Raw genomic sequence first — 21183 nt, forward strand, 5'->3', positions numbered from 1 at the left:
AGATGGATGTGAGAGAGGATGAGCTCTGTTGCAACAGAAATTCATTCACTTGTACGTCTGTATAGCCATAGAAGGTTCTACACCAGCTGGTCTTTTTTTGCCCATGATGCAGCCACTTTTTGGCTAAACGTGGTCATGTCAGGCACTTGTTCATGAATCCTGGGAGTATTGATGAACCATTGCTTTTCTACATAAAATCTGCTTCTCTTTCTGTTCCAGAAAAAAAAGGATGCATAGTCATGTTTTCTCATGAGATCAAAGGAGCCTAAGAATATAAGGGAGGGGGGATGATCATACAAAGAAAACAAGTATAGTGTCTTCTCTGTTTAATAAGATCTCCCAGTGGATGCTGGTGAATGATTTGAAGATTAATCCCAGTACAGGTGGATGGGGGGAGGGGGCTAAAGATACAATAATACCTGAGAGAGGAGATATGATAGAGACGTTTAAATAATCTTGGGCGTTAATGTGCAGGAAGTGAGCCTTTTTCAAATGAATGAAACCTGGATGAGGGGTCATACGATGAAATTAAGAGGAAATAGGCGTAGGAGGAATGTAAGCAAGTATTTGTTCACAGAGAGGGCGATGGAAGCGTGAAATGGCCTCCCTCCTGATGGAGGTCATGGAGACGAGGACTGTGTCGGAGTTTAAGAAAGCGTGGGATAAGCACATGGGATTCCTTAGGAAAAGGAAGAGTTAGTGGTTATGGAGGATGGGGAGACTGGATGGGCCATTTGGTCATCTGCCATCACATTTCTATGCAACAGTAAAATTGCAGGATGCTAAGATTTCACTTCAGCCCAATATTAAAATTCTGGGAGTGACACTGGATTCAACTTTGAGCATGGAAGTGTATATAAATGATGTTGCCTTGTTTGGAACCATCACATTTAAGGATATTACTGCAGGCTTCAGTAACTAATCAGATTATTATAACAGAGTCTTGCTGGGTCTACCCGATTTCTCAATTTGACATCTACAACATATACAAAATGTTGCTGCCAAACTGATTTTAGGAGGCAGATTAATTGATTATGCAGTGCCTTATTTGATTAAATTACACTGGCTGCCAAAGTCCATGCCAGAATCCATTTTAAGCATTTTTTGTTTTTAAAATGTTATATGGCTTAGTACCAGACTATCTTTCTAACGGGGTCTCGCTTTACTCTGCCTCTAGGACTTTACGTTTGACTCAGGAGATAAAGACTAAAAGTTTCTTTTATGTCAATATGTCATAAGATGACTACCAGGAATAGAACTATAATTGGTAAAGGTCTAGAGCTATGGAACAAATTACCTAAGGATATTGGAAGTATTACTTGTTATACCACTTTCAGAAAGGCACTTAAGACTATCTTATTCTCTCAATATTTGAATGACTTTTTAGTTTGAAATGTTTGTTAATCTAACTGATGTTTCATTTGTATCTCAGTGGAATTGTGGGCTATTGTTTTTATATTTGTAATCCGCCTTGAGCCTTTTTTGGGTAAAGCGGAATAGAAATGCCTAGATTAGATTCGTAAAATGTTTGTGTGTTGATGTCTTTCATTGAATTTTTGTTCTATTGGCTTTAAATTTCTGTTTAAAAAAGTGGTCAGCCAGTTGCATAGCTAGCTATTTAAAGCCCTGTGTTTGTACCTTTTATGGGGGGGGGGGGGTTACTTTTCCATTAAAATTTAGGGCCCTATTTACTAAGGTGTGCTAGCGTTTTTAGTGTACGCTAAATGCTAGACACTAGCCTTATAGCACAGCTTAGTAAACGGCCCTGAGTTTGAATGTGCATCAAAATAGAGCCTTTTAATTGACTAGTGTTGGTTAAATCTGTTCATAGTTCCATAAAAACTGCCGTGATAAGATTTAAACATTTGATTCCCCTGGTTATATTTGCTACATCTTGAAATCTGTATTTCATCACTTGTGACGTACCTTGATCATATTTTCTCTGTCTGCCTCACAAGCAGTTTCTCAGATGTTTCCAAATAACTGAGATAATGAAGTATATCCTCCCTTCCTGCAGATAGACAGATTAAGGTAGAGGATCTTAGGTTTAACATTTTTTATTAATATGTTAGCATGTTATACATATGCATGAAATTCAACAATCAGTAAATGAACTGACAAAACATACTAAAGTGCTTACTTCCTAAACTTCAGTTATCAAGAACTTTCAACCATTTTCTCCCCCCCTCCCATAACCTATATTCTAATGACTTAATATTACTGCCGCTAAAGGACCGTAAAACTACGGTCCCCGCAGATCTGAAGGTAGAGGATCTTATCACGTGATGCTGCTCCTAGCTCTGTACTGGAGACAAATTTTAATCCTTTTTGTTACATCCATGGGGGTAGGAGAGGGGAGGGAGTGGGGGATAAGAGGGGTAGGCTGGGAAATGGGTGGATGGATTGGGGGTGAGTGGGTCAGAGGGAGAAATGGATCTTGTATAAAGTAACTGGTGCGGGGAATCATGGACCTGCTCTGGTTCCTTGGAGTAAGGGGATGTTCCTCTTGACAGTGATTGGACACCGAGTAGAAGGGTGTTTTTCAGATACATGGAGAGACAAGATCGGATATATGTTCAGTCCATTCTGGAAATAATTCACATGCTCCCGCAATTTTAAGGACAACAGGAGTTGGGCTAGCGGTGGGAGAGGGGAGAATAATAAAAGTTTGACACTATTTTCACCATGAAGACAAAGCACTGTATGTTTACTGCATTCAATAATGTGTCAATAAAAGAGTTGAAACCTAATCCTTTTTGTTACTGTGAAGTTTAACCAGTTTTTGTTATGAATCTTTTCAGGAAAGTTTGAAAAATTGAATCAATTTTTGGAGCATAATCATTTGCTGATTGTTCTTTTTATAAATATTGATTAATTCTAAGTTGATTGGGCAATATTTATTGTTTATCCAAAGTGGATCATAGTTCTCATTAATCTCATACCAAGTACTTTAACAAATATATGCAAATTCATGAAACAAATGATCAGTCGCAGCCCAGATCTTCCTGTTTGCAGGAAAGGAGGCAATGGCCCTTATTTCAGAAATATCCCCATGTGTAAATACCAGCATTTACACATATGCAAATAAAACTGTTGCGTATTGGGTTTCTGGCATTCCACTGCCCCCTTTTCCTTCTGTTAAGCTTTTTGGAACTTCAGTTACCCCGGTGGCAAGTTTCTATTATCTAGGTATAATTCTTGTTTCCTCCCTTTCTTTTCTACCTCAAATTTCCCATTTGTCCAAAGTCAGTTTCCTTATTTTCATCAATTATGAGCTGTATGCCAGTTTGTTTGTTTTTAATCTAAATCACTTTCCCACACATATTCTCTTTTTCTTCACATCCTGACTTCACTATTGTAACATCATCTACGCAAGCCAACCCCATACAACGCTAAAGATACTACAATACAGCCATAAGACTACTGTGTCATGCCCAGCGTTTTGATCACACAACACCTTTGCTGAAACAATATCACTGGTTACCTGTTGAACAACGGATTATTTATAAAATTGCAACACTAACTTTCAAGACTTTCAGAATAGGTATTCCCGGTTATCTTTCCTGTCTCACAATCTCGTGTTCACCTTCCAGGGTCCTTCATTCCTTAAATGATCATCTCCTAATTCTCCCTAGTCCTATCTAGAGTCAGCTAAACTTGGTGCCTTTTTTTCCTTTTACCCCACATCTGGAACAATCTCCCTTTCACACTTGGTAGTAACCTCTCCTTCAAAAAATTTTAAAGCTAATTTAAAGACTTGGCTTTTTAGACAAGCTTGGGGGAGGGGGGGGATAGTTGACCAGGTTCATTAGCTAAATTAAACTATCTATAGTAGTGTTTTGTTCCCCTCCCCCTCTCCAGACCTTCCTTTCTCTGGTGGAGTTTTTCTCTTTTTATTTGATTCTGTGTGTGATTGATTTGCTTTACTATTTTTAATAGTTCTTTTCTATTTCTGATTCTGTACTGTACACTGCTGTGCCTAGTCAGAGCGTTATAGTAAATCTTAATAAACTATATAGATTGACATACATTTTAGAAAGGGAGCTGTGTACATGTGGGGATGCCAAAAGGCGTGGGAAGAGAGAGTGGTTTGGATAAGCCTAACATATCAACATGGGTTCTCCGTCTTATAAGGAGAATCACGTTGAGCAAAAAATGTAAAATGTCCACAGTTACATGTGCCACCAGGGGCAGAGGTCGGTGTCAAGGGATGCCCCCACCCCTGATCATTCTGCTAGCCTTCTGAACCTCCCCACGCCCTCAACTCTTTTAATTCCTGTTCCTGGTGTCTAGTGGGAGCAGAAACAATCCTCACTCATTCATGCTCTTATGCCCTGGTTTCAAAAATGGCCACCCTTATTTGGCAGCCTGACCCCTAGTGGGGATGGGAATTAGGAGGTGGAGGGGGATCTGTCTTAGGGGGCCTCAGGAGCATTTGCTGTTGCTATGGGCAGTTTTCTGTCAGAGGGAGGGGAGGGATTTGGATGCGTTTGGAGGGACTCGATGTGGGGAGGGGGAATGGTGCTGTAAAATTGGGGTCATTATACACATAGTTTTGCACCTGTTTTACAAGTGGCTCTGCTAAAACAGGAATTTTCCATGTCCTAACTTGGACATCCAAATTCCCCTCTTCACATCCTTTCTAAAACCTGCCTCCATGTCTCATAGTCGTTGTTGTTATGCTAGAAATCCAACAAACCTAAGGAGCAAGATGAGGCTCCTCTCTTGTCCTGATTTGATAATTATGGTATTCTTGCCTTTTCAATCCACAGAAAGCTTGGTCCTGAATGATCCTGATTTTCAGCATGAAGATGTAAATTTCCTCTCACGTAGTGAACGCTATGAGTTAGCTGTAAAGAAGAGCTCGCAGATGGTGATGAAAATAAGGGAACATGGCATTTCAGACCCAGAAGAAATATACTGGTTCAAAAGGTACCTGATGCATGAATAGAACTGGGCAGTGCAACTATTGGTTAATCCAGAAACACTGGATGTTGGTTTTGCATTACCACAATGTATTCTTCCTTACCATGTATATGCACATGATATATATCTATACCATGACTTGTTCCATGTATGTTACCATGTATGCATGCAACTTCACGCAATACCATTTGTAATTCTGTAAGCCGGAAATGGCAACCGCCATTACGGCAAATGTAAGCCACATTGAGCCTGCAAATTGGTGGGAAAATGTGGGATACAAATGCTACAAATAAATGTGTGATCAGGGCTGGCTATGGGAACAGTCTCTCCAAATGGGTCTGGCTGTGGGCTGTGCGGCATTACAGAGGTTCTAGCAAAGCAGGTGATGTCATACCCCCTTCTTTCTTCAATCCCTCCCCTGTACCCTTTCACATTCTGTAGGCAGAGGGAGAAAGGGGGATGAATGTTGTATTTCAGCTACTTCCATTACTGAAGGTAGGGAGCATTGAGCTTCCAGTACTGGATGGAAATAAGGGACCACAATTTTTAGTTTTTACACGAGGCACCAGTTAACTTGGTGCATCCCAAACTTTTATACAGGATGCAGCCAGTTTTAGCACTTGAAATTCACATGACCCTAGAAAATGATGACGTGAAGAAAACAAAATAGCATACCTACACTTCCCTCCCCCCTCCCCAAAAAAAGAAGTCAAAGCAGGAAGCAGTCAGCAGAGGACCCTGTGTGTCACTATGTACACATACTCCAATAACTCTGCATGGGTTCCAGTCTGAGAATAGGTCAAAGTGGAGGTCCAGAGGGATGGGCGCAGGTCTATTTGTGACCTCATCCTCTGACTTGGGGTCCTAACTTCCAGTTTAGGAATCACTGGCCTAGAGCCAGCCTTGTGCATGAATGTTTGACCTACAGATTATTGCACTGTAGTCTCTTGCTTGAGACCTCCAGAAATAGTTTAATGGGTCAAATGATCAAAGAGTAAGAGGAAGGGCAAGGAGTGTATGGCCCAGCTGATTCAGACTTGGGTGTTCACGATCTGATCTTGGGTCTTCAAGGACTCTGAAATAGCAGACAGCTTTGTGGACCTCCGACTCTTATTATTCTTGGTGCTGCTTCTGCTATTTCATAGTTTGAACTGCATAGGGGCTGGGAGGTCCCACAGGGTGAGACTTCAAACAGCGGGACAACTGGAATAGTGCTAGGCCAGTAGAAGGTCCCCTGCACAGTTAGCAGGTGTACTGTTGGAGAGCTTTGTGTTGTTTTACTCAGCTGTACATTCAGGTTAGTTTATTTTCTTGATATATGCCTTTTGAACTGAAAAGAGAAACAGAAAGCAGACACTGAAAGTCCAAACAGGTTCTTCATTTGTACAGAGCCGACGTGGCCACGTTTCGCCAATAAGGCTGCATCAGGGGTAGTGACATAAAACAGCTAACCAGGGACGATCAAGGCTTAGCCCGGATAGCAAAACTGATCATCCAAGGTGACTTCAGCAGTAGTTTTTTCATACCTGCTGCTCCACTTTCTGTGTCTGTACGAATAAAGAACCTGTTTGGACTTTCTGTTTCTCTCTTCTGTTGTTGCAAGACACTTACGCCTCCTTGCTATTCCATTTTGAACTGAAAAGTACAGCAAAGTAATTAACAATACAATTAAAATGCAAAAGGCAATACAGTATCGTTAAAAGTAAGAAGATGAAAAGAAACTTCTTACTAGGTCAGAGGGCTTTACGTCTGACCAGTGGCCCTTGTTGATAGGATCCTTGCACGCAGCTCGCATAAACTTAGCACAGAACTGGAAATCACCGCTGGTTCCCCTAATGGTGAGATGGATAACCAAGGTGCGATACATATGTGAGATGGAGAGATTAACTGCTGTGAAAAGAAAAACTCTGTCCAAATGGGAAAGGGTTTGGGAACCGTTTCTAAAAGTATGCTCCGGATAAAAGGTGTATAAACAGGATGGAAGGAAAGGTGGGGGGGGGGGGGGGGAGGAGAGAGAAGGCGGGGGTTAAGGTAGGGGCAAGGGGGATATATTTACAATACCACTGAAAAAAAAATTTTTTTTAAGTAAAATTAGTATTTGTTATAGCATTGCTTTTTTGCGGGTGCTTTCCTCTGTTATGTACTCATTGTTTGGTTAAGCACATCTGTAGATTAATATATTGTATGAAGATGAGTAAGTATTGTATTGGTTTCACAATGCTCAATAAAGACTTCTATAAATTAAAAAGAAAAGAAAAGTGGTATGCTATCCGGAGAGTAAGAATAGGCAAGAGTTAAGAGGCTAAAACTTAATTAATAATAGTCTTTCTTCTCATCTCCATTTCATTTGTACATGCTGATCACAAGCTGTACAATACAGCTGTTTCACAGTAGTAGAATCTGGGTATTTTTCTTTTTTTATATATTAAATGTTGTAATAAGTGTTAGGTTACAGAGTGTACAGATAAAGCATTTAACATTTTAGAAGTGGGTATACGTGTTTAAGGTGACTATAAACTGCGTTAGGGTCCTTTTATTTTGGACACAAGCTGTGTAAATCGGAATTACTAAGATGAGCAATTCTGTGCTAGGTGTCTTGTACAAAGTAAATTTCTGAAGTGTTGTGCATACAGATGTTAGACACTATAGTTTTAAATATCAATAGAGTTTTAGTGACCTGGAAACTCAGAGGAAAAATGTGAGATGCAAAAAATCAAAAACTTGTATCGTGCACTTTGCCTCCTGGCAGGAAGAACTCTTGCGTGCTAATGATTAAATACTCAGGGCAAATGATCAGGTCATCTCTGGCCAGGGAGCTCTGCCAGTTTTTACCTGATAAGTCATTTAGGTGCTCGTTTTCAAAGCACATAGTTACACAGTTACACAGAAGCATATTTTCAAAGCACTTAGACTTACAAAGTTACATAGTAACCTATGTAACTTTGTAAGTCTATGTGGTTTGAAAATGAGCCTCTAAATTGGCCCGCTAGAAGGAATTTGCAGTAAAATCGTTTTGCTTTTTATCATGGATTATACCAGTGTGCAGGTTAAGGAGCCTTCTCCCTTGTTTTCCTCCCCTTGTTGGGGTTTTTTTTTTTTTTTTTGCAAAAAAGGATATTTGGTAAATTGACAGCTTTGGACTCTCCATGAAATTAAACTCTTTAGTTACAAAAAAAAGTTCAACATGACACTTCATAAACAGGGGCTGTGTGAATGCACTCTTTTACTGTCAACTCAACTTTGTACATAACCACATGACACTAATACTTCTTTTAGTGGCCAGCTGCCAGTGAACACAGAGGTAAATTTAATTCCCGTTTCCCTATTTTGGCCCCCATTTCCTCGAGAAAACTTTAAAAACAAGATTTTGGAGGAAATAAATCTTCAATCTCTGTTTTGTAGAGAAGACAGATCAAGATGAATATTTACAATGTGTTCCCCCCCCCCCCCCCCAACCTTCCCCCTCCCTGTTAAGTTTGATTAAAACAATTTTAATTTCATAATAGTGTAGGAATCTTTCTGTACAGTGTATGCAGACCGTCAGGCCTTATCTGAGATATACACTTCTTAGATAGAGGCAATAGGAGTGCCCTGCTAACTTTCTCTTGGCTTATCTCCTCACCTTTCACACACACAAGGGCAGCCAGTACTTTACTCTGATCCAGAGAGATTGTGAAATAGATGTGTAGGAGTGGCATACAACAGCTTGTTCCAAACCTTTGGCTTTTTGAATTGTAGTAGGTTGCAAGTTATTTGAGTACGTGCCTTTTGACCCAGTGAGCAATGGCATGTCTGTCCTGCTGTACCCTTTCCTGCTTCCAGACTTCTAGGAGAGACCAGTGGAAATCAGTCTTCTAATTTCCTTATGTCTTCCATAATCTAACTTTTAGAGGAAGGACATTTACCCCCACTGTGCATCTGTCAGCGTTTTATATCGTTCTGAATTTAAGGTTTTGAACTGTATGGATAATTTTTCCCCCTGATTATTATAAATTAGTTCCTCTGACTGTAATTGTGAACGAGGAATTTATTACAAAATAGTAACTTTATCCTTGTGTTTTAATTTTAGTTTTCTGTTTCTTAGCTTAATTTTCTTGAATTAATTTACCAAGCAAATATGCCTCAAGTGTGATCAAGTGCATGGGCTGTAGATTTTGTTCTTAGTGTTTATTATATATCCGGAAGTAATTTATAAATATTACATCTCTTAAACCTAGCTATATCATTTCCAACTGGTTTCCTCTGCATTCTTTCTCAGAGCACCTCTCCTGCCTTTTCTGCTGTGTGCATAGCTGTCTAAAAGAAAGCAAATTTGAAATGTGCCACTCTTTGACTTATAGTAGAGCTCATTGGGGGGGGGGGGGGGGGTTCTTTTATAAAGTTGTATAAAGAATTGTCCTTAGTGCATCTTTATGCGGGTCTTTCCCACATGCTAAGGCCATTTTTACCGTAGCTGTTAAAAAGAAAAAAAAAAAAGCCTTTTTAAAAAAATTTAGTTGCATTTATGGCCATGAGCTAATGTTACCCATTAGCGCATGGTTATTGTATTGAAAAATTATTATTTTTTAAACAAAAACAAGTATAAATGCAAATACAGCAATAAACATACAGCACAGTAATATTTTCACCTAATTCCCACTAAAAGTGATACAATAGTACATATGAATAGCATGGTATAGGGCCTTGTGTCTAACAGACTTCCATGACATTAGTCAAACAGAACCCCCCCCCCCCCGCCCCTATTCATTCCCTCCAATCCCAGTCAGTCCCTGTATCTGGTGTCTTTCAATAATGGAAGGAATATAGGTCCAGAATTTAATTTGGTTAGAATCATGTCTATTACTGCGCAGTACAAGTGGATAAAAAGGAGCAGAGTCAGAAAGGTGCTATAATTAGGATGATTGCAGAAAGGATGTCATTCTCTTTGTAAATACTGCTCAGTCATTATAATCTCTCACAAGGTGCTATGAGTAAAGAATAGGGACGTTAACATATCTGATTTACATTTTCAGCTTAAAGGTAAGAGCTTGAGTGGAGTAGAAGTGGACAAAACACCCTGAGACGTTAAAATGCTGCTTTATTTTTGAGGGGGGGTGTAAATATCTAGGTAGAAATTTGAAGGCACAAATCTTTTCTCTTCTCTTTAAAAGCTTACAAATTTGTGAGACCTTCTCCTGTTTTTGTTTCTTTCTGTCAGAACATGTCTGGGGTGTTTGGTTGAGCCCATTTCCGTGCACTACGGCATGTTTCTCACCACCCTGCAAAACCAGTGTATTGATATCGAGCGAGACAAGTGGTTGAACCTGGCCAAGAGGTTCCAGCTAATTGGCACCTACGCCCAGACTGAATTGGGACATGGTTGGTCCTGTTCTGGGAATAAGTCACTTAATGTATTATAACAGCACTGCATGATGATTGACACCAAATGTGATATCACAAGTTATAACAACTCAATCATTTAAATATAAATTAAATTCACCGTAGTCTTTTTTTTTTTTTTTTTTTTTTTTCTTCCAATAGTGCTAACTCCTGTTTAATCACTGAGTGCCACTGATAATTCAGACAATAGCATGAAAATTCCCTAGTGTGATTCTAGATGAGATTTAAAAGATTTCGCTTTGTGCTAATGAAAAAGGATAGTGGGCATTCTGCTTTTTTTTGTGTATAGTCAGCTTACAAAGTCACTATCTCTTTAAAATGTGGGAACCAAATAAAGTGTGACATTTGAACAGGAGCTAATCTCTCTATATAAAAGGCAACCCCAACGTTCTGAAGCCTCCACGGAAGTTGAGGCGCCCGAGATATCCGGTGTGCCCTGGAGTGTCTGCACCGCCCTCGCGTCAAAACATCATGACGTCGAGGGCGGAGCTATGACACTCGAGGGCCGAAACGGAAACTGTGGCGAACAAGGCAAGTAGCTCGGAGGGACGGAGGGAGGGGGCCCCTTGGTAGCGCCCGTTTCATTGCGTTCTGAAACGGGCATTTTTTCCTAGTGTGTATATATAACCTAAATCTTCCAGTTTGGGATTCTGCCTTTTACTTTTGCTTGTTTCACAGATTTTCTTTGGTAAGAAGCACTTCAAGACTAGAACCCCAAAATAACAGGATTTGTGAATTCAGTATTGGACAGATGCATCATGCTTCATCCCAAATAGGATTTAGAGCTGCTCTTTAGACGAATAAATCCTAGATGAGAACTGTATTTTGAAGCGTTCTTCTCAATTTGAAACGTATTTTTAAAATTTACTATACTAAAACTTACTCCTGATCACCCGACCTTCAAGAAGCGCCTCAAGACCTTCCTTTTTGGTAGAGCATTCGCTCCAAACCCGCCTGGTGTCTCTTCCTTCTGAATTACAACCGTCGTAGCGACATACTGATCACTGCTACTCTTTCCCCTTTTCCCACCTTGCTATTTCGCTTTCTCTCTTACGATATTGTTTGTTTGTTGAATTGTTGAATGTTTTTATAGACTGTTTTAAGCCACTTTGAGCCTGCCCATGGGTGAGAATATTGTGGGATATTTTTTTTTTTTGTTACATTTGTACCCCGCGCTTTTCCCACTCATGGCAGGCTCAATGCAGCTTACATATTGTATACAGGTACTTATTTGTACCTGGGGCAATGGGAGGGTTACGTGACTTGCCCAGAGTCACAAGGAGCTGCCTGTGCCTGCAGTGGGAATTGAACCCAGTTCCTCAGGACCAAAGTCCACCACCCTAACCACTAGGCCACTCTGCCACTGCTGCTACTATTTGAGATTCTACATGGAATGTTGCTATTCCACTAGCAACATTCCATGTAGAAGTCGGCCCTTGCAGATCACCAATGTGGCTGCACAGGCTTCTGCTTCTGTGAGTCTGACGTCCTGCACGTCAGACTCGCAGAAACAGAAGCCTGCGCAGCCTTCTACATGGAATGTTGCTAGTGGAATAGCGAATTCACAATATCAATGTCTCTGGTAACATTCAACAACTTGTGTACACAAACCAGGACTCTTAGCCACCAACTTCAAGAAAGTGCTAGCAAAACAGTTCACACCAGTATAATGTGGCAAATATATAATTTATGTGTATAGAGTACCCTCAGATATAAACCACTATAACTGCAGTCAATAATGCTGCTAAAAAGTGGCATAGCACTTCTTTCATTAGGTAACTCTAACAATTTTTTGGGAGAGCAACATATGCTCATTTTTTTATGCGTCCCAATCACCACAGTGCTATAAAATCACTTGTTACTTTTAAAATTGCTTGAACAAAGAAAAGAAGCAACAAAGAAGGAGGAAGATAAGATCTATGCAGCCTTAACCCTTGTCCCTGAGGAAAGTGATTGAAACCCCGCGGAGTCGGGCAGTTCCAGGGGAAGGCAACTGATAAATGTTTCAGCAAGGCAAGATAGTTCTGCCTGGGAGGCAAGAACTTAAAAGATAAGTGCACAGTTTTCACCTAGTATATACTATTTTAAAAGTAACAAGTGATTTTATAGCACTGTGGTGATTGGGACGCATAAAAAAATGAGCATATGTTGCTCTCCCAAAAAATTGTTAGAGTTACCTAATGAAAGAAGTGCTATGCCACTTTTTAGCAGCATTATTGACTGCAGTTATAGTGGTTTATATCTGAGGGTACTCTATACACACAAATTATATATTTGCCACATTATACTGGTGTGAACTGTTTTGCTAGCACTTTCTTGAAGTTGGTGGCTAAGAGTCCTGGTTTGTGTACACAAGCTAGTGGAATAGCAACATTCCATGTAGAATCTCCAATAGTATCTATTTTATTTTTGTTACATTTGTACCCTGCGCTTTCCCACTCATGGCAGGCTCATTGCTGGGGCAATGGAGGGTTAAGTGACTTACTCAGAGTCACAAGGAGCTGCCTGTGCCTGAAGTGGGAATCGAACTCAGTTCCTCAGTTCCCCAGCACCAAAGTCCACCACCCTAACCACTAGGCCACTCCTCCTGTGGCATTGTCTAACTACTGGAGCTTTAAGTATGTGGGTTTCAGTGAAAATGGCACGTAATGCTGTTTAGTTTGGATGTTGCATAATGTAATCACAATTTTTCCTTTTCCTAAGGGGCCAATGCAGAAAACTGCACTAGGCTTGGTGCACCAGTTAACTTGGCTTTAGGGCACAATTTTGTGGTGTCCTTTGTAAAAATGGGTTATGTACAAAGCCTAATACACACACCAGTGTACAGTACATTTAAATCCATGGTAATAAGGCTTTTGGCTATTCAGTGTAGGTGCAGAGAAGTGCACAAAAGACCAAATGGTTGAGCTCAATGCCAGGTCTGAAGAGCATAAAGGTTGAGCTTCTACAGTCAAGTTATTGAGGATTCCATGCCTTTTTCTTCCTTTTAAAGTGAGCAGAATGATCTACGTGTTTTTAGAGTATATGGGAGGTGTGCTGATATAATATAATTGCAAGACTATGGGGAGAAACGGGTCTGCGCAAAAAAAAAATATTGTATTGGCATCTGAACTTCATGCACATACACTTCTCATAAAAATTAGTATCAAATATTTTATGTACGGAATAGTAGTCTAGCACATGCGCAAATGTGTGTGCATGCAACTCGGGTGCCAATCTGTGCACAAATATAGGTTCTGCTTGCAAACCCATGTGTAGGTATCATGTGCGCTGTCCCCGTTGAGTGCATGTGTTTTGCACAGGGCCAGTTTGCATATTTGGTTGCTGCATCGAGGAGCAAACCCTTGGCATTCCTGTTGCGTAAGGAAGCCATGCTGTAAGGTGAGTGCTCCTTCCTCACAATAAGTGCATTGTACCTTATTTGATTCATTTTGAAAGCAGTTTAACTCTGTAAACTTAGTCTGGCTGAAAACTGTCCAATTCTGCTCAGCTAAATATACAGTCAGCCCTTCTGTAGGCTATGTACTTTTTAGCCAGATCAGAGACCTCCTCTAGGGTCATTTTCAAAGGTATGCATGCATTTCTATCCCTGCTCAGCCATCTGCACAAATAGCTGTAAAGTACATGGATGCTTTTAGTATGCACACTGAAGGCAAGTCCTCAAGCTGGCTCTTCCATGGTTCATAATGTTTTCTCTAAGGACATCATCTGGGAATTTCTGATGGGCTATAAAAATTCCAGACTGGTGTTCCCAGGCTGGCACCTGGATTTCATAACAGCTCTGGGAAGAGCTGCGGGTGTGTTTCCTCTCTGGTTAATGAATGATGAAGTACTTGGGGTGAAGAGCATTATTCTTTTTAATCTTTGGTTAGCAAATTTTCAGTAGAATTACAGAGGAAGGGTCTGCTGTCAGACACACAGGGTAATCCACCACCACACACACACACGCACCCCCTCACCCACAGCTTTATTAGCCGACTGATCAGTGGTACAGCTGCATGCCGATGACATCTGAGCCATTACCTAATAGCATAGTCAGCATAAACTCACAGATGCCTTGAGCAGGGAGCTAATTGCCACGAAGTTAGCAGACTAGCTCTTCCTTATAAAATTCCCAGTTATCCCATTGTGGCAACATGACTCCCTGATGCCCTACCATAGGATTAACTAGAATACTGCCCTTGAAGTCCACTGCGCCCAGTGGGCAGTTACACCAGCCCCCTCCTCTCCCCACACACACACACACACTCAGTTATGCACTCCATCGACCAAATGAATACTGCAAACCATATTTTACCTCAAAATTTTGCCTTGCATCTGATGAAATGGCTCGAGCACCTAATTGCAACAAAAGTCAACCCTCACAACCAACCATATTCAACAGCATGTTCAGAAAAAATCATACCAACCCAAGCAGTCCCTAAAGGAGGAGTGGATTCACTGCCCAGGTGGGATTCTGCCTCCTTTCCCTTATGCCCATCTATTATTGTGTCTTCAGTACCCCACCCCCCAGCAACAAGTCTTCTCCTGAAAATCTCCGTCCCAGCTTAACATTTAAAACAAATACCTCCGTTGAGCAAATCTCACTGCTCTATCTCTCCTGGGCTTACCACGCTCGGCCCCATTGTGCCCGCAGCAGCCTGGACTGTGCTCTGGTGTCCTCACTGTTAATAGTGACATCAGCTCAAGAGGAAATGGTGACTTCCTTCACTTTCAGAGAAATAAACCTTGGTTGATCACAGAGCCTGCTCTGGGTTGCTGCTTTTCTACTATAAGAGTCCTGGCATGTGTACTTGGATTATTTAAATTATCATTTATAATTTGCATTTCAAGGGGTCACCTTTCATTCACGGCAGCAAGCAAAAGCAAGGAAATAAATGAATAAGATACAATTTATTATCAACAAAACTTTGCTCTTTATTTTGTACCTTGTCCCGCTGGATGTACCAGAAAAGTGGACAAAGATTGCTGCTTGCACTTTCTTTAGAAGAATGTCCTTTAGTGTAGCTCAGGTGCACAGCACAGTTTGGGACACTTAGAAGCTTCTTAACCTGGAAATGTTGGTAGCTGTGGCAGTGACTTTGAGACCACCTTCATGACCATTACTTCCTAGAGCCTGTCTAGGAACTTCAATGGGTGGTAGTTGTAGTATCCTTTTTCCTCTCCCTCTCTTCGTATAATCATAAGTACATAAGTAATGCCACACTGGGAAAAGACCAAGGGGCCATCGAGCCCAGCATCCTGTCCACGACAGCGGCCAATCCAGGCCAAAGGCACCTGGCAAGCTTCCCAAACGTACAAACATTCTATACATGTTATTCCTAGAATTATGGATTTTTCCCAAGTCCATTTAGTAGCGGTTTATGGATTTGTCCATTAGGAAACCGTCTAACCCCTTTTTAAACTCTGCCAAGCTAACCACCTGCCAATCAAATGCTGCCATTAAATTTTTAAGTTTTCAAAGAGGCCTTGTAAGTCATAGTTTCCTGCGTGTGCATTTCTGAAGCAGTCTGAAAGCACTTTGAGATTTTTTTATCCTTCGTATACCAATTTATAACACTGATTATTATTGCAGTATCAAATGTTTGCCAGTTATCCAAAATCATGGCAACTCAGGAGCAAATATGGTTTCAGCAGTTACCACAGAACTTTCAAATGCTACATTGCTTCAAAGATTTATTTGGGATTTCAGGGATTATTGGTCTTTTATACACCAGCTGAGATAGATAGCATTCCCTTCTGTTCACAAGTAAACAAAGCCGTGAAAGCTAATGGCCAGTAGGAAAATCTTGTTTGAGACACTTGAAGTAGATACATGAAGATATGGCTCTCAGGCTACACAAAGAGAAAAAGAGTGCTCTTCTGCATACCTCTGCATGCTGTATTCCTAATTAAAAACATTTAATTTTTTTCTACTTTCTCTCTTCTCCCTCATACCTTTCTTTCAATCTTGACACCCTTCTTGATGTTTCCTGAAACTTTCCACCCCATGACGATCCTGTAATACCCCCTTCCCCTCCTCTTTTGGCATTTTCTTTTTTACAGTTTTGTGCACCGTGGACGGCCTGAGCCTTTGGATCTCCACCTGGGCATGTTCCTGCCCACCCTCCTGTCCCAGGCAACTCCCGAACAGCAAGACCAGCTCTTCATGTCTGCCTGGAACCTGGAGATCATTGGCACATATGCTCAGACTGAGATTGGTCATGGTACAGTACAACTCCCTATACTTACAAGGGGACAGGAAGCTTTCAGTTTAGCCTTGAAGTAATGGGTCTCCAAGCAAAGGTTTTTGTATGTTTCTGCATGCATGGACAGCTATATGGTTTTTTTTTTTTTGTTTGTTTTTAATTTTTTATTTATAACCATTTAAATTTTTACAAGCGATAAAACAACTTGCTGGAAATACAGAGAAAGTAATATGTAGGAATTATTTCAGTCAGGTAATTCTATTCTCTTCCTTAGACCACAGTAAACAGGGATAAAAAAAACCGTGGTATTAACCTGATTATCCCCAGATATTACTCGTCTAATTCATTATTCCACATTGATCATCTGGTTGGCTTCTTCAAGGCCAATACGGTGTATAGTCACATCATTTCATTGAAAACATACTTATTGTCCAATATTTGGACAGCTATATGTTTACTTTATTCTGTCCATCAGTCTGGCTTCTCGGGTTATTCTGCATCTAGTGTGGACTTTGTTTATGGTCCCATGCACCATCACCTTTGCCCCAGAACTTGCCCCTTTTCACAGACCAGTACAGGGCAATTGTAGAGCCCACTACCTGTTGCTTCCCAACTTTTCCCTTTTATGCCATGTTGCTTTCTTCTGGCCCTGTGTCCATACAAGTTGATTAGAACTTCCTCAGCTGTAAGCATAAATCTAGCACAGAAGTACATTTTCTTCTGTGCTTTGCAGCCAGGAGCTGTTAGTTCTGCTTTAGTAATCCCAGACCCCACTGACTTAAACAGCAACTTAAGCTGCCAGTCCAGCATAAGCCCCACCACACAGCAGAATTCTGACCAGTGAACACTGAGGGGTTTGTATGTTCATCTTTCAGTAGTTAAGTTTTGTATCGCGTCTTCTGGTAAAATCATTCAAAACAACTGAGGACTTATTCTTCGTTTTGTAATACAGTAGCATGGTTGGCACTTCACATTGGTTCAAAATGTGTAAGAGACCAAACTTAGGGGTCCTTTTTACAAAGGCGCACAAACGTTTATACGCGCGCTAAAAATAAGCACACGTTAAACGTTAGAGATGCCCATATATTTGTACAGGCATCTCTAGCATTTAGCACACACTAAAATCGCTAGCTCACCTTTGTAAAAGACCCCCTTAGAGAAGCATCCAAAAACCTACACTGTAAACAAAAAATTTGTGGGTAATAATATTATGTATATTACATCCAGCCTTGACTTTGAAAATGGAGACTCGAATCACCTTATCTTTGTTGGTGCAAACATACAGTTACTACAGTGCCAAACTTGTGTACTGGGAGTCTTAGGTTTCCCCAGGCCTAGTATCTGATTCTTTGTATGATTTCCAACCCAGTCTTTGACCATAAAGTGAGCTCTGACAGAAAGGGAAGGTCTTTATTTGTCCTGTATGGTAACACTTAGCACCTACCTGGCCTGCTGTGATAAATCAATTCTGTGCACTTTATATTTCTGTGGTCTGTTTTATGATTGCTTTCTATAAGTATTAGTATTTTATAGGCTGTGGTGCAAACAATAACTGTCTCTACCAATATGACACTGATGATACATCAATTGTTACTAGTTGTTTACTGCTGTGGCAGAACGAACACACAGATGAACAAATGTTTATAGAAATTAGGAAAGCTGTCAAATTGGGCAACATTATAATACTACTACTACCTAATCATTTCTAAAGCGCTACTAGACGTACGCAGTGCTGTACATTGGACATGAAGAGACAGTCCCTGCTCGAAAAAGCTTACAATCTAACTAGGACAGACAAACAGGAGGGATAAGGGAATTACTAAGGTGGGAATGATAAAAATGGGTGCTGAACAAGTGAGTAAGGGTTGGGAGTTAAAAGGTGGACTTAGCCTAGATTTGAAGACGGCCAGAGATGGAGCTTGCCGTACCAGCTCAGAAAGTCTATTCCAGGCATATTGTTAGCAAGATAAAAGGAACGGAGTCTGGAGTTAGCAGTGGAGGAGAAGGGTGCAGGTAAGAGAGATTTATACAGTGAATGGAGTTCCTGTGGAGGAGTGTAGGGAAGTGCAGCAGAATTTTGAACAGATTGAAGGGGAGAGAGATGGTTTAGTGTGAGACTTGTGAGAAGCAAGTTGCAACAGTCTAAGCGAGAGGTAGTAAGAGTGTGGATAAGGGTTCTGGTAGTGTGCTCAGAAAGGAAAGGACAAATTTTGGTGATGATATAGGGAAAGAAACGACAGGTTTTAGCAGTCTGTTGAATATGTGCAGAGAAGGAGAGAGAGGAGTCGAAGATGATCCCAAGGTTATGAGCTGATGAGACAGAGAGGGTGAGTGTGTTATCCACGGAGATAGAGAATGGGAGAAGAGGAGAGGTTGGTATAGGGGGAAAGATAAGAAACTCAGTTTTGGTCGTGTTTAGTTTCAAATGGTGGTGAGACATCCAGGCAGCAATGTCAGACAGGCAGGCTGATACTTTGGCCTGGATTCCTGCTGAAATTTCTGGTGTGGAGAGGTAGATCTGGGAGTCATTAGCATAAAGGTGGTATTGAAAACCATGGGATGAGATCAGAGTACCAAGAAGTATAGATGGAGAAAAGAAGAGGTCCCAGGACAGAACCCTGAGGTACACCAACTGATAGTGGGATAGAAGTGGAGGAGGATCCACTAGAGTATATACTAAAAGTACAATGGGAGAGATAAGAAGAAAACCAGGAGAGAACAGAGCCCTGAAATCCAAGTGAGGACAGCGTATCAAGGAGTAGGTGGTGATTAACAGTGTAAAAAGCAGCAGATCGAGAAGGATGAGGATAGAATAGAGACCTTTGGATCTGGTCAGGAACAGGTCATGGGTGACTTCAGTTACCCCAATATTGACTGGATAAATGCTACATCAGGGAGTGCTAGGGAGGTAAAATTCTTAAAGACAAGAAGGGGAGCTATTTTAGATCTAGTCCTTAGTGGCATGCAGGGTATAATACAAGAGGTAGCGGTGTTGGATCTGCTGGGAAACAGGGATCATAACATGATTGAGCTGATATCTGGAGTGAAGTCACTAAATAAATCTACTGTAGCAGCATTCAGTTTTCGAAAGGATCTATGACAAAATGAGGAAAATGTTTAAAAAGATACTGAAAGGATCAGCCGCAAAGCTTAGGACTTAAATCAGGCGTGGACATTGTTTACCATCTTGGAAGCCCAGATCAGAAGTATTCCATATATTAATAAATGTGGAAAGAAGAGCAAACAGCCAGCGTGATTAAAAGGTGAAGTTGAAGAGGCTATTAGAGTCAAAAGAGCATCCTTCAAAGAATGGAAAAATGATCTGAATGAAGAAAATAAGAAGCAGCATAAGTACTGTCAAGCTAGATGCAAAGCACTGATTTAAAGACTAAAAGAGAATATGAAGAAAAACTTGCCATGGAGACAAAAACTCATAGTAACACCTTTTTCAGGTACTTCAGAAGCAGAAAGTCTGTGAAGGAATCCGTGGGACTGTTATATCTTTAAGGAGCACTCAGGGAGGGCAAGGCCATAGCGGACAGATTGAATGAATAAATTCTTTGCTTCAGTCTTTAAGGAAGAAAATGTAAGAGATCTACCTGTACTGGAAATGGTTTTCAAAGGTGGCGATGTGGAGGAACTGAAAGAAATCTCTGCGAACATGGAAGACGTACTGAGCCAAACTGGCAAAGTTAAAGAACAATAAATCACCTGGACCAGATGGCATACACCCTAGGGTACTGAAAGAACTCAAACATGAAATTGCTGATCTGTTAGTGATCTGTACCTGTCGTTAAAATCATCCGTAGTACCTGAAATTGGAGGGTGGCCAATGTAACGCTGATTTTTAAAAAGGGTTCCAGGGGCAATTGGGAATTTACAGACCGGTAAGCCTAACTTCAGTGCCGGGGAAAATAGTGGAAACTATTATAAAGAATAAAATTATGGAACATGCAGACAAACATAGTTTAATGGAACAGAGTCAGCTTGGGTTCAGCCAAGGGAAGTCTTGCCTCACCAATTTGCTTCATTTCTTTGAAGGCGTAAATAAACACATGGCTAAAGGTGAGCCAATTTATGTAGTGTATCTGGATTTTCAAAAAGCTTTTGACAAAGTGCCTCATGAGAGACTTCTGAGAAAATTAGAGAGTCGTGGGATAGGAGGCAATCTCCTTCTGCGGATTAGGAATTGGTTATTGAACAGAAAACAGAGGGTAGGGTTAAATGGCCATTTTTCTCAATGGAGGAGGGTGAATAGTGGAGTGCCGCTGGGATCTATACTGGGACCAGTGCTATTTAACATATTTATAAATTATCTAGAAAATGGAATGACAAGTGAGATGATTACATTTGCAAATGACACAAAACTATTCAAAGTTGTCAAGACACATTTGGCTTGTTAAAAATTGCAGGAAGACCTTAAGAAACTGAAAGACTCGGCATCCAAATGGCAGATGAAATTTAATGTGGACAAATGTAAAGTGATGCACATTGGGAAGAATAATTCGAATCATAGTTACCTGATGCTAGGGTCCACCTTAGGAGTCAGCACACAAGAAAAAGATCTAGGTGTCATTGTAGATAGTACGCTGAAATCTTCTGCCCAGTGTGTGGTGGCGGCCAAAAAAGCAAACAGGATGCTAGAAATTATTTGGAAAGGGATGCAAAATAAGACCAATAATATTATAAT

At 40.7% G+C, this 21183-nt stretch overlaps 1 protein-coding gene across 2 annotated transcripts in view; it reads left to right on the top strand.

Annotated features, from left to right (window-relative positions):
* Positions 1-21183, top strand: part of ACOX1 (acyl-CoA oxidase 1) — a 44413-nt gene that overhangs the window by 1891 nt on the left and 21339 nt on the right. Inside the window, exons 2-3 of one of the 2 annotated variants that reach the window (XM_030208226.1) lie at positions 4773-4932; positions 10124-10284. In XM_030208226.1, coding sequence (XP_030064086.1) covers positions 4773-4932; positions 10124-10284 — 321 coding nt within the window. Of the gene's footprint in view, positions 1-4772; positions 4933-10123; positions 10285-16350; positions 16512-21183 lie in introns of both variants that reach the window. The other variant, XM_030208227.1, reaches the window with a different exon arrangement.

The sequence above is a fragment of the Microcaecilia unicolor genome, chromosome 6 (genome assembly GCF_901765095.1).
Source record: "Microcaecilia unicolor chromosome 6, aMicUni1.1, whole genome shotgun sequence".
NCBI lineage: Eukaryota > Metazoa > Chordata > Amphibia > Gymnophiona > Siphonopidae > Microcaecilia > Microcaecilia unicolor.